We start from the raw sequence: 13,364 nt of genomic DNA, 5'->3' as shown, positions 1-13,364 counted from the left end.
TTTTGGCTCAGTTTTGGGGTCGTTTTATTATAAGTATAGTAGTCCATACTCTTGTACTTTGCTATCGTTTGCAAAAATAATGGTAGGTACTTCTAATGCATCAAATGATAGTGCTATTTTCAACATTGAACAGTTGGATGGTAACAACTTCAATATTGGAAATAAAAAATATGGTAGGTATTAATTCAGAAGAAGACTCTCTTTGTCTAAGCATATGTATTTCAATGTTATTTTGACACCTGGTGTTGCATATGATTTATGGAAAAAGATATGTGATCTTTATGACAAGGAGACTCCTACATATAGTTGTATTGTTGAAGAAGCTTGTGGACCTTCGCATGAAGGAGGGCACCCTTATGTCTACTCATTTGAATGAGTTCCACTCTATTTTTAGCCAACTTATCTCACAAGGCATTAAGTTTGAGAATAACATAAAGTCTTTATTCTTGCTTGTCACACTACCATAGTCGTGGGGATACATTTCATACTACTATGAGTGCTAATGCTCCCAAAGAAGGTTTTAATTGCAATGATGTAGAGAGTGACCTACTCACAGAAGAAGTAAATAGGAAGAATATTGATGCAATTTGCATTTCTCATGCATATAGTTAGAGGCAGAATTGGTGGAAATGGTAATAGTAATTGTTGTAGAGACTCACCCCCCTCCTTTTCCTTTTTAGAACAATGATGGTTAATAGGCCATGAGTGACATCAACTAGTGGAGAGAGAAAGATTCAAGTTCTTCCATGCATGTCATTGCTACCTGGGGCTTAGAGCTACTACCACACAAGGTTTCTCCCCTTTGCCCACCCAATCCTATGTTGACTCCCTTAGTTGCCATGCATGACCAACATCATAATTGGTTTAATCATCATCATCATAATCATCTTGCTCTTCTCTTCCACCATCCTCTTACACCTAGATTAGTTGACCTTCTCCTCCACTACCTTAACCTTGTATGCGCAACCCTCCTTTGTGAAGAAGATTTCGGTTAGTGTTAAGGCAAGTTAAAAGAGAGAATTAGTTAGCATTCAAAATCTTAGGAGTTAATATAGAGAGGGGAAGAGTTTAGTCACAAAGGTTGTTAGACCAAGAACTAGCCTAAAGGTATATGCTGATGTATAAGAATCACATTTTAGTCCTTATATAAGTATAGTCACTTTCTAATGGGACAATGATGAGACCTACCTAACAAATTAAAAGGTACAATGAGATTAGACATTGCACTTAGATATATCTATAGGGCCTAATACAAGGAGGAAGAGAACCAAAGTCTAGTGCTATGAAAATGTAGGAACCCATACTTTAATCCATTTCAAACAAATATTTACTCTTGCAAGAGAAGAGGTTCATTCAATGATTTCTTAAGAGTTGCATTTTAAACCCTTAGATGGTAGGTGATTGCTTAAGAGTTGCATTTAAAACCTCGATATGGTGGAGATAGTTAAGATGAAGAGTGTATATGATATGGGTGTTTGCGCTTAAGAGTTGCATTTAAAACCCCAACATGGTGGAGATAGTTAAGATGAAGAATGTATATGTTATGGGTGTTTTCTAAAACGATAGTGAGTGTTTATATGATATATTGTTATTCTAAGGTAGGGTTTACATAGTGGTATAAAGTTGAAATGGATTCAATTCTTGGAAGAATTTTTTGTGCCTTGGTATGTCTATTTTTGGATGTGATTGGAAAGAGCTAATGTGAATCTTGTCTATGTAAACTAAACATGAATATTTAGGTGTCATACCCTCCCATGATTTTTGCCAAGGTTAGGCTTGATCACATGATAAATATAGCCACCTAGAAGGTGGGGACTAACATCGAGAATATGAGATTCATTACCCAATTTGGGGGGGGGGGGGGGGAGGGGGGACTCCTACTAGCCTAAGAGTTGCCACTTTCCCCCTTATTATTGCCCCTTACGATATGCTACTAAAACTAATTCAATTAGCTAGCACACTACTATTGAAACTAGCCCAGTATTAACCACCTGACTAACTTTTGACATTACTCACTAACATATTAACTTAAATTACAACTAACTTAACTTACTTTTGACTAAGCTAAACTTTAACCTATGAAGAATTGTCTTGATGTACATTACTTTTGAGCATTAGAAATTGAATACGCTATGTCCTCTTCCCCTTAGGAAACTTAAGATGTCATCATCTCAATAAGAACTAGGGCATTGATATTGAAGCATGATTTATTCTATTAAAGTTGCATTATGTAAGGTGCCCACCCATTAGCTGTCCAGGCACACTTTTAGCGGTCTATCAAGAAACGAATCTAAGCATCCCTCCGCGACACTCCCATGGAATGATCCGAGTTTTGTTGCCTGGGGTTTCCCGAATCCGCCTCACAACGGAATGTTCACGACTGAACCCACTAGGATCGACTTGAATTTTGGGCTCCTAATGGCAAAGGTCTCCTAACAACATTCTAGCGTTGGATCCTGGACATTCTACTTTATGCAGAGATACCCAAGCCGAAGTAGACCCATGCCGCACTTGGTTCAAAGAGAATGGGAAACGAGAGGGATGCATTGCTTGACCTCTCTGCCTGTAGGGCATAGTCCCATTCCAGTCCCCTAAAATGGCATGAACCGGGGTTCTATCCTAACAATTTCTAAGGTCAAAGATGGTAAAACCTTTTGAGAAGCCTCCCAGTTCTCTGGGACCACCTTGCCGTAGGACGCACCCGTCGGGGGTTCCATCCACCCACTTCCCTTAATAGCTGTAGTTTTCTAATTAGGTCCTACCACATTTATGTGTGACACTTAAAGTCGGCTTCATTAATTAAGCCTTTTAGGGAACAGGGTTTGTTCGTATAACTTACAGCACAGACACGAAAACATAGTAAAGCAATCTATTGACAAACAAGTTCCTTAACTTATCTTCAAGTTAATCTTTATCTCCCGCCCATACAGGAGAAATTATGTATCCCTTCTGTCCAACAGAAGTATCTCTTCTGCCCTGCAGAAGTAACTGGTCCAAATCACATGGTACCGCAAATTCAATACTTTATTTAGAATAGGATCTCCCAACATGCCCAAACGTTGGGGGCCACGGAGGTCTTCAACTCCATTATAGACCTAGCAAGGGGTGTCCAGAGCTCCATCTGACCCGCAAGTTGTCTAGGAGCGAAACATCATTCCCGTGGTTGGCCTTTTCACCACTCGACCTTCGGCCCATGAATCGAGCAATGCCCTCTTTGGGTTAATCCGCGGTGCGATCATGGAGGTGATCCACCCATGCAATATATCCTTCCTTAATTAAATCCTTTAGGAATCCAGCACAACAAGGCATTCAGCCCTAATATCATTTTCTAGGAAAACATTCCTTTATCCCTATGCCAACTTGTCATCACAGACTCTTGCCATGCATTTAGCATAAATCACAAGCACTTGGAACAATCCAAACAATAAACTAACAACTTGTTGAATGTAAAAGCATTTAGGATGTTGTTAGATCACAACCAACAAAAAAACCAATTGTATTCTTGCCAAATAATGCAAGAATAGTCGCGATAACATTTCCATTGCATATATGTTCTTCTCCTTGGGATCAAAGAGCGATTCTATATAAAATTTACTTAATACTTGTATGCATAATTTTTAATGTCATGATTATGCCATTCATAACCCTTGAGTGATTCCTCCTTGTAATTGCTCTATCAATGAATAAGCCATATGCAACTAGATGCAATTAACTTTCCTTAATACATGCACTTTGCAAGCTCGATCTTTTGAATACGTGAGATAAAAGTTATCCCTTCTGATGACCTATACTCGTGCATCATAGAATGGGGCCTAACGTATATCATATGAGAATCAAAACAAGCATCTATCAATTTGGAAGTACATTACTTACGACTGGAACCATAGTTGGATTAACAGTGATGTCTTTGCCCGAAGCTTCATTGCTGGTTATGGGATTGCCATCATCCGCACGTAACATTCTTCGCTTGGGGGCCATCGTCCGCAAGTAGACTCAAGAGATTAAGAAGGTGGAATAGATTCAAGATGGAAGAGTGTAAGAGAAGATGGTTAAGTCGAGGATCGAAATAGAGAGAATTGTGTAGCCTCTCGGGGTAACTCCTCTCTCTCTCCCTCTTTCTCTCTCTCTCTTTCTCTCTCTCTTCTCTCTCTCTCTCTTTTTCAAGCTCTTCCTCACAATCTCTTAGAGGGGTATCCTTCTCTCTATCTCTCTCTTGCAACCTCTTGGGGTCTCCTTATGCTTCTTGTGCCTCCCCATGCCTCATATTTATAGTGGATTAGAGAAGAGGGCTTGTGGCTGAGAAGTGGAGCTCTTTGTGGAGGGGGATCTTGGAAAGATCAGTGATCTGATGCTTAGATCATAAATCTGATGGTTCCATTGGTTCCGAAAGGGGGGTAAAACTCCAAGACACTTGATTAGAAAGCTCTTAGTTCACTCCTTATTCTTTTCTCTGTTCAAAGTGTTGATTTTTGTCTGTAGACTGCGATCGTGGCGCGCGCAATTTTGCAAATCTCTCTCTTTATTTTTTTCTTTTGATAAAATCTCCAAAACCAACTAAAACATCACTTGTCTTTTCTTTTAAAAGACATTTAGTTCTAGAAATATCCATTTTTTAAAGAATAATATCTAAAATATTTAAAATATACTAGTTTTGCCCAAAATCTAACATTTTTGGACCATCCAAACTGATACACATTAGTACTAGTGATTAATATAGCTCATAAGCCTCGTTACTTACGTGAAGGGTGGCTATGGTTCTTGTCAATCCGAAAAAAATATAGAATTTACGACTCTTGATTTTTTAAATAAATTATTTTTAATTAAATAAAAATTATTAGTTATTAGTGTTAGTTAGTTTTTACCTTAATTAGTCTTTAGTTAGTAATCTTACTAACTTATTATTTGACTAACTAACTTTCGAACTAACCAACTAACTTTTAATTGCATGGAAATATTACATCATGGTGGATGGAACCCCCGACGGGTCTGTCCTATGGTAGGGTGGTCCGAGAGAACTGGGAGGCTTCTCAAAAGGTTTTACCATCTTTGATCTTAGAAATTGTTAGGATAGAATCCCGGTTCATGCCGTTTTAGGGGACTGGAATGGGACTATGCTCTACGAGCAGAGAGGTCGAGCAGCGCATTCCTCTTGTTTCCCATTCTTTTTGAACCAAGTGCGGCATGGGTTTGCTTCGCCTTGGGTATCTCTGCGTAAAGTAGGATGTCCAGGATCTGACGCTAGAATGCTGTTAGGAGACCTTGGCCATTAGGAGCCCAAATATCAGGTTGATCCTAGCGGGTTCGGTCGTGAACTTTTTGTTGCGAGGCGGATTCGGGAAACCCTAGGCGACAAAACTCGGATCATTCCATGGGAGTGCCGGGTAGTGATGCTTAGATTCGTTTCTCGATAGACCGCTAAAAGTGTGCATAGACAGCCAATGGGCGGGCACCTTACACATTACATTTGCAAATTTAATTAGTATGCTCTAGTTTTTTCTCAAATACCACATGTAACATAACCACCCCTAAATAGGCCAAGGGACATAACATTTAGTAGGGGATTGGATGCCTTTCTTGAGTAGCATTATCTAGATCTCATAGGATTTAGGGACTTAGTTAGTCAAGTGGTTTCTAAGTTTTCCTCATAATAGAACGTCAATGTCTCCACCCAACAAGATCAACTTGAGGATCCCTACTACTTTTATGGTCATCAAACATTTAGAAATTCATAAGCAATTGGCTCTAGTCCTAACCAAATGTGTAGAAAGACACTTAACTTGTTAGGTCCACCCATTCATAAGATAGTGTCATCAAGACCACTATCCACCCAATGCACTTGTCATCTTTGGTTTGCTAATTAGGAGCCCTACCACAATAATGTGAGTCCATAGAAAAAACAAATTCCTTAATTAGCCCTTTATACATGGTTCATTGAAGTCTTTTAGGCATGTACACAAAAACAATTGACGACAATCCTTTGTGAACAATTATTTGAAAACAACTTTGTGAGGTTTATATAGCTTATCTCCAGGTATCCTAACATTACACAACAATCCTAGCTTGGATTTCACCTACCCTCATCTAGAATTAAGGTATGTCTAAGATTTGTAAATTGTGTGCTCTAAAGGGTTTCTTCTCCATCTTAGGTCTAGACATGTGGCTTATCACATGAACAAAGCTCCCTTGGTACTCATTCTAACCTAGGAGCAAACCTTCCTCAAAAGTTGATGTCATCATCCTAGGTGCTAGTCACGACACTCCAAAACAAATCTAAGATAAAGCAAACCCTTATTTTTCCAAACCTTAATGAATATCACCACCAAAGTTCAACTAAGGACACAAAGGCATGTATCTCAAATGGCGAGATAATGTGTATTGTCAAAGATTTGGGGATCAAGTTCTTGTTGTATATCGTTGTAAAACTACCATAAGGTTGAATTCTCTTAATCACTATGATGAGGTTTTTGACTTTCATATCCCCTGTTTTTGAATTTGCATTTCATGCAATTGGCAAGCAGAGTCATTATTTAAAATGACAAAGTATTTCTTTTCACGTTAAGTTAAAACCTCCATTTAAGGCCAACACCTCAAGCACTACCAAAAAGAACAAATCACGGTAAGACTAAAACTACAATAATAGGTCTTTTCAAAAGGGATAGCTTTGGCCATTCTAAGATCTTAGTCAATAGCCCTAGAGATGTGTTTATTATATAAAGTTTGGTTGTGTGTAGTACAAAGGATCATTGGAGTATAACATAGGATTCTTTACAAAGCTAACATGTTAATAAGGCAACCCCAAGGGGCTCTCCCCAAGCAAGCAAGAGGTTTGGTTAGATAGTGTTTGATGGGTAGAATATGATATGAGAAGCTAGCGACTTGCCTTTAGGTGGAACATACGATATTTGTTGACTAGCTAGTGTGTTGACTTGAATCTTAGATAGCAAATGGACTGATTGTATCACTTAAAGAAAAATAAATGTATTAAGGACAAAACCTTTATTTTTGATGGTCACAAAAACACTAAGGTTAAGTCATCAATGTGTCAAGTCAATTGTGAACATTGGGAAAGGTTTCAAAAGTTAATAAGTTGAGGCCATTTTAGTTATATTTGTGAAACATGATTATAGCCTACAAAAAATATTCCATATTTAATGGTTTTTTAGAAATGTATTATGCAGACCATAGCCTTAGGGCACTTATATGATATTGAGATGACTCTCATATTTCGAAGTTTGTAAAGTTGCACTAGACAAGTATGGATTCCTACTATAGACCCTATGTCCAATGCATTGCAATTTAGATCAACATTGTGTGTATTTATATAATCCTATTTGCAGGATGGATCTACATTCTTGACTACTAATCATGGTCTCATAATTTTAAGTGTGAGCATGAAACATGTGTGCATGTGCGCGCATGCATGTTTGCCTCAATGTATTTGATAATTAATCTCAAACTTATATTGGCCAAAGCAAACACTAATTAAGAAGGACTATCTAGCAAGTGAGGCCCGCTATCTGCACATTGCATGGTTTGTGGGATTGTGAAGCTTTGCTTCAATTGCTTCACATTTTTGTGGGAAAAGGGTAGGAGAGGTGAGGGAAGGCAACATGGTTACTTCCCTTTGTTTTGAAAAAAAGGATGGACTGTGTGCTTTGCATGCAACAAACAATGTGCTTTGTGTGTAATGTTGTGTAGCCCCATCAACATTAAGACAATGTGATTTGAGACTTTGAGATCACAATGACAAACAAACATCCCCACCAATCTCAACATGAAAAAGTTATGGATGTAAAAGGCAAGCAAGACATCCTTCAAATGGAATAGATCTATACTTGTTAGCATCTATGCTAGTAGTGGGTCTATAGTTATTGACATCTCATTTTCTTTAAAATCAAGATATAACTCAATGCATTTAAATATTGAGAATGGATTAGCATGGATTAGTACAAGGAAAACATTGTGAAGTGCTACACACTTCACTTTAACCCTCATTCAACTCCACAAGGTGTACCCATCTACATATGTAGCTTTGCACATGCATGCATTTGTTTAATGGAGTCTTGATTAGAGCTATTTATGGTGGTTGAAAGTTGTGATTGTTGAATCATTGAACCTGACTGTTCACAAATGTATAAAGATGTACTATTTGCTCGCCCTTCATGCCACAAGCAATGGGCATAATGCCTACCTTATTTAAACAGGGGAAAAAAAGAGTGCACACAACAATAACAATAGTAACCCCAAAAATGGTAATGTCAACCTTATTTTTCTTTTTTAAAAATATGCGTTAGTTTTTAGATAAGATGCCAAGGTCCCTGTTATGGCTAGGTCAAACTTGAGGCTCTGGCCCGTTCCTAGGATTGAACACAATTGAAATCAAGGTTGGTCCGTCCTTGCAAGACCTAAATATGAAGGCCATCAAGCTTGTTTTGGGCTTTTTGCTCGTCGAGACAAGAAAATAAACTTTTTGTATTTGCAACCAATCAAAAAAAGTATAAAAATAATAATTTTTACTTTTAGGAAAAATGTATTCTTTTGGTGTGTAAAGGCTTTGTGCCCATGTCTGTGGCCAGTTTCAAAAATTGCACGCCCACAGTTTAGGTAGGGGTAGGGGTTGGGCTTCCGCCATTTGGTGTTTAACCAGCCTTATTCGAGAAAAAGAAGAGAGTGCACATAATAGTAACAATAACAATAACAAAAATAATGAGAAACAATAACACAGATAATGAGCAACATCAAAATTACATCAGAAGACAGGCAGACATACAAAAATGAGAGAGAGAAGGGAGAGATGATGGACTTCTTCTTCCTCCCCATCATCATCCCCACCATCATTATTATCTAGGGTTACCGCCATATCCGGCACTGTGATCCGCAGAGTCTCTCAGGACCTTTGGCGTCCATCCGTGCACCCTCCAGGAGATGAATCTGACGATGGCGGATTTGCGAATGCCGATTCTTCCCAAGTTTTTCGGGGAATAGGGGTCTTTCTGCGATCTGAGTGCGCTTCTACTTGTCGATCTTGCAGATACGTGCATTCGCCAGTTGTGAGTAGTCGGACCGTCTCCCTGTTCTGTTTGTTTACAGGAAACCCTATTTTTTTTAACGTTGCGTCACAAACGCTGCATTCAGTCTCTTAGGTGCACGCGGGATTCCGCGAGGTCCTTTTTCGTAAAGCGTCCTTTAATGCAATTTGATTTGCTGTCCGCAACATGATTTTTGTGTTTCCTCGATGTAATTTGAGTCAGCAACAATAGACTTTCACGTTTTCTGTATGTAATTTGATTCTGGCTCGGTAACATGAGATATCATACCTGCGCTGTAGTGCAATGTGATTCTGCGACCGGTAACACAAGATATCGTACCTGCCCTGCATGTAGTTTGCATGAGATTTCACGCCTGCGCTGTATGTAGTTCGGCCATTCTCCATTGCGTTTCTTCCTCATGCAGTTAGTCTTACCGACACAATGAGAGTATTTTAGCCTGCCTGATTCTCCTTAAGAATTTAGATCTCATGGAGATGCACTCACAGTAGTTGAATTAGTGCTTCGACATGTGGATGAAATTCCTTGTCCCAGGATCAATTATCACTTGTTTTTCTCATCAGTTTACATGGAGGGTAGGTTCTTAATGAGTCTACATGGAGAGCGCAATTCAGTTTTTAATCAGTCGACGTGGAGCGCAACTTTCATTGGAGTCCTTTTATTGTGTACCATCTAGGTGTAGTGCTGATGACAACTTAGAGATTCATTTGATCAATTCTTTTGTGTCTCCAATAAACTATATACTATTGTGAAACAGAGTGTGCATTTGAATGAAGGCATCCTTGGAGAAAGGTTTCATGGTACAGTCTAAATCTTTTGCTAGTAACTGCCCATCATAAATCTAAATCTGTAAGCATGCAGGCTTACCTTGTCAAATGAAGTAGTTTAAGACTGGGGCACATTTTGTAAGTAGGATCACCTATTATGGGTCAATTTTAGACTATATCTAAAACTTGAGTGTGAAGAAACAGATACAGAATAAAGATCAAGTTGCCATATAATCCCTCTGTACTTTCTGTATCATTCAGGTACAGGAAACTGAGCGTAAGGCTACTTTGAATGATCAGCAAGTGAAGTAAGCATAAAGCAGACATTTGGGCAGAACTTTTTGCTTTATACAAGCAAGAATGGCTCCAAAGACTGTATGTGTGGAAGTTCCAGAGTCTACAGTGCAAGAAGATGAGATCAGTTCAAGCATTACCAATTTGTCACTCTCAGATGGGGGATGTGTTTCTGTGCCGAAGGCAACAGCATCAGCTCCTGCTAAAGCTGGCATCTCACCTGCTAGCAGTGTCCATGAGCTTTTGGAGTGCCCAGTTTGCACAAACTCAATGTATCCTCCTATTCATCAGGTAGGTGCAATCATCTACTTTGGCCCATTCATGCATGTGTGGCGGGTAGTGAAGGGCTCTTCCACATCTTAACTTGATTGTGCACTGTTTGGTTGCCTACCGTGCCTTCCCTTTCCCCTCTACTAACCATATGATTACTGAACACAAATTTCCTACCTTCTTCTCTTCAAATGTGAGCTTGCACAAAGATTGTGAAAGTGCGAAAAGTGGGGGAGAGAACTAATTGGAAAAATTGGGCTGGGGGGGGGGGGAACAGGGATTTGAGGGTGGGGAGAGTGGGAGGAAGGGAGATTAATGTCCTTCAAGATGCCTCAAAGCAGTACAAAGTGCCAAATTCCCAGCACTCAAGTACAATCCACTTTAGGGTGCCATTGATAGAAATATGAAATAGCCTAAGTGCTCAAGCCTTCTGAATTTTTATGATCATGTTGCCCATTTTCTCTTTTCCAGCCACCTTCTTTTCCTTGGGATGCCTCAAAGTCCTAAGGGATTAACGCACCAATACAACTTAAACCTTATAAGCCACTTTTGAGTGTACTTGATGGGAGTAGAAAAGCAATGCCCAACTTCTAAAACATTGCTACATATCTTATTGTTGCGGCTAGCGAAGTCATTGGGGTGCTCGTAGTTAGATAATTTCATGACTTCTCTACCCTCTAGATATAAATTGTCCACTCCAAAACTCCTCTATATAGTCATAGAGGAGGGCCATTTTTGTGTCCTCTGTCCCTTTTTTCATCCCTATTTCCTGAACCCGTGTCTATTTCATGTTACTATATAGTCGCAGAGAATGGCAATTCATGGCTATCCCTGTCCTCATTTCTTGTCCCATGTGACTATCCTTCCCTAGCAGCTTAACGCTTGTTATATGTGATGGTGATGCAACTAGCAAAAGTTTGGGGTTTTAACACCTCAATCCTCCAACCCCCCCCAACAAGTCTTATCTTGATGAAATGTTGTCACCAATCTTATCTTGGTTGGCAATCATGAATTTCTCTAGGCATTTTGTGCCTTCTCCTGGATTCTATATGGACTTGTGCACTGTTTCTAGGGTTTGTTACCTTATATGGGTTCAAGCTTGCTTACTAGTGTAGCAAGACTTACTTTGAACTTGGCTAGTTCTGCTTCTTGTTGGTTGAGCATGAGCGTTTCTAATAGTGTACTGTTCCCCAGTTTCAGTTCTAAAGTCTGTGCAAGAGATTGCCTCCTATTGACTTGGCTGCCCTTATGCCAATGCTAGCTTCTGGTGTGTGTTGGGCCAAGGCTTTCTAAGCCCTCATTTGACCATGGAATCTCTGATCCCTTGATCTGCTATGAAGAGCAGGGCTGCATTTGTATGAACTCCCATCCCTGGATAAGCTCCTTTCTCCAACCTAGGAGGAAAGAGGACTAGTCAGCTGGTGTGAAAGCTGTCAGTTTGGTGCGTGTTTATGTTTCTTTTAGAGAGAGAGAGAGAGAGAGAGAGAGAGAGAGCATAATTCATGTGCACATATGTGTACTCATCTTGTTGTTTTGCAGTGCCCAAATGGACATACACTCTGCTCCAATTGCAAGGTGCGCGTTCACAATCGCTGCCCAACTTGCAGATATGAACTCGGGAATATTAGGTGTCTTGCATTGGAAAAGGTTGCAGAGTCACTTGAGCTTCCCTGCAGATATCATAGTCTTGGCTGTACTGAAATCTTTCCTTACTATAGCAAGCAAAAACATGAGGCTCAGTGTGCTTTTAGACCTTACAATTGTCCTTATGCTGGTTCTGAGTGTTCAGTCACTGGTGACATACCCACTCTAGTGTCACACTTGAGGGATGACCACAAAGTGGATATGCACAATGGGTGCACTTTTAATCATCGTTATGTGAAGTCAAACCCTCAAGAAGTGGAAAATGCAACATGGATGTTAACGGTATGTAATCTTAATGTTTTATATGTTGAATCGTGAAGGTCTTCTCTTTCTTCTGCGACATTAGAAATTCTGAATGACAGGTAGATTGTGGAAAGCATTACATAGTAGGTGGTGATATGAATATCTATGGATTGGTTTTTTCCAGGTGTTCAACTGCTTTGGTCAGCACTTCTGTCTCCATTTTGAAGCTTTTCAATTGGGAATGGCACCTGTTTACATGGCATTTCTGCGCTTCATGGGGGATGACAACGAGGCAAACAATTTTAGCTACAGTTTAGAGGTAGGTGCGAATGGCCGTAAGTTGATTTGGCAAGGTGTGCCGAGGAGCATCAGGGACAGCCATAGAAAGGTCAGGGATAGCCACGATGGATTGATCATCCAGAGAAACATGGCTTTATTCTTTTCAGGTGGTGATAGAAAAGAGCTAAAGCTCAGGGTTACAGGAAGGATTTGGAAGGAGCAGTGAAGAAAGTACGCTTCCTGAGTCTCCTATCTTACTGTAATCTAAGTATGCTCTTGCCAAATTGGTGCTTGAAAGAGGCAGCTCCACTTTTGGTTCGACGAGCAGCTATGAAGGGCTGTGGTTTTGCTTGTAAACCTGAAATGGAACTGGTGGTCTGCACATGCTTCAGCCTTTGAAGCTATAGCAGCTTGTCAGCTTCAGAACTTAAAAGAATAAACCACTTTTCTACATGTTACACTTCTTTATAAACGTGGTATGCCTTTAGATGCTGTTTTATGAGAATGTATCTTAAATGAAAAGAGCACTTTTGATCTACAACTAAAATATTTAAAGTCTGTAGAATCAGAGGTTGCAATTAACATTTTCAGATAGAGACTTTGCCACTCAAAGGTGTCATGTAGGACCTTAGATTTACCGTGTTCTCATCATTTTACTTCTGGCTGATGACTAAGTTTGTTAAGTGTTCTTGAGATGAGATACAATTCTTGTGGGTTGCTCACAGTGGAGAATTTACAATGCTGCAGCTACAGCTTATGCTCTCAACATTTATTCTGAATTCTGCTCTTTGAGAACTTCAGTTGGTAGTGCGGTATTGTG

General features: G+C 39.6%; 1 protein-coding gene and 1 pseudogene across 1 annotated transcript; one reads left to right on the top strand and one right to left on the bottom strand.

The window, feature by feature from the left end:
* Positions 1–9,433, bottom strand: part of LOC148041834 (3-dehydrosphinganine reductase TSC10A-like) — a 65,346-nt pseudogene extending 55,913 nt beyond the window's left edge.
* Positions 8,735–13,157, top strand: LOC148041833 (E3 ubiquitin-protein ligase SINAT3-like). Its single transcript, XM_087683046.1, has 4 exons — positions 8,735–9,050; positions 10,076–10,399; positions 11,918–12,304; positions 12,450–13,157. Exons 2-4 carry the CDS (start codon positions 10,175–10,177, stop codon positions 12,768–12,770), a joined length of 933 nt encoding a protein of 310 aa, XP_087539172.1. The 5' UTR covers positions 8,735–9,050; positions 10,076–10,174; the 3' UTR covers positions 12,771–13,157.
* The last annotated feature ends 207 nt before the right edge of the window (positions 13,158–13,364 follow it).

Source organism: Lygodium microphyllum, chromosome 1 (genome assembly GCF_053477565.2).
Source record: "Lygodium microphyllum isolate KBCC chromosome 1, Lygodium_microphyllum_v1.1.10, whole genome shotgun sequence".
Classification (NCBI taxonomy): domain Eukaryota; kingdom Viridiplantae; phylum Streptophyta; class Polypodiopsida; order Schizaeales; family Lygodiaceae; genus Lygodium; species Lygodium microphyllum.
The sequence above is the reverse complement of the archived record's forward strand: the minus strand, read 5'-3'. Positions and strand labels throughout refer to the sequence as shown.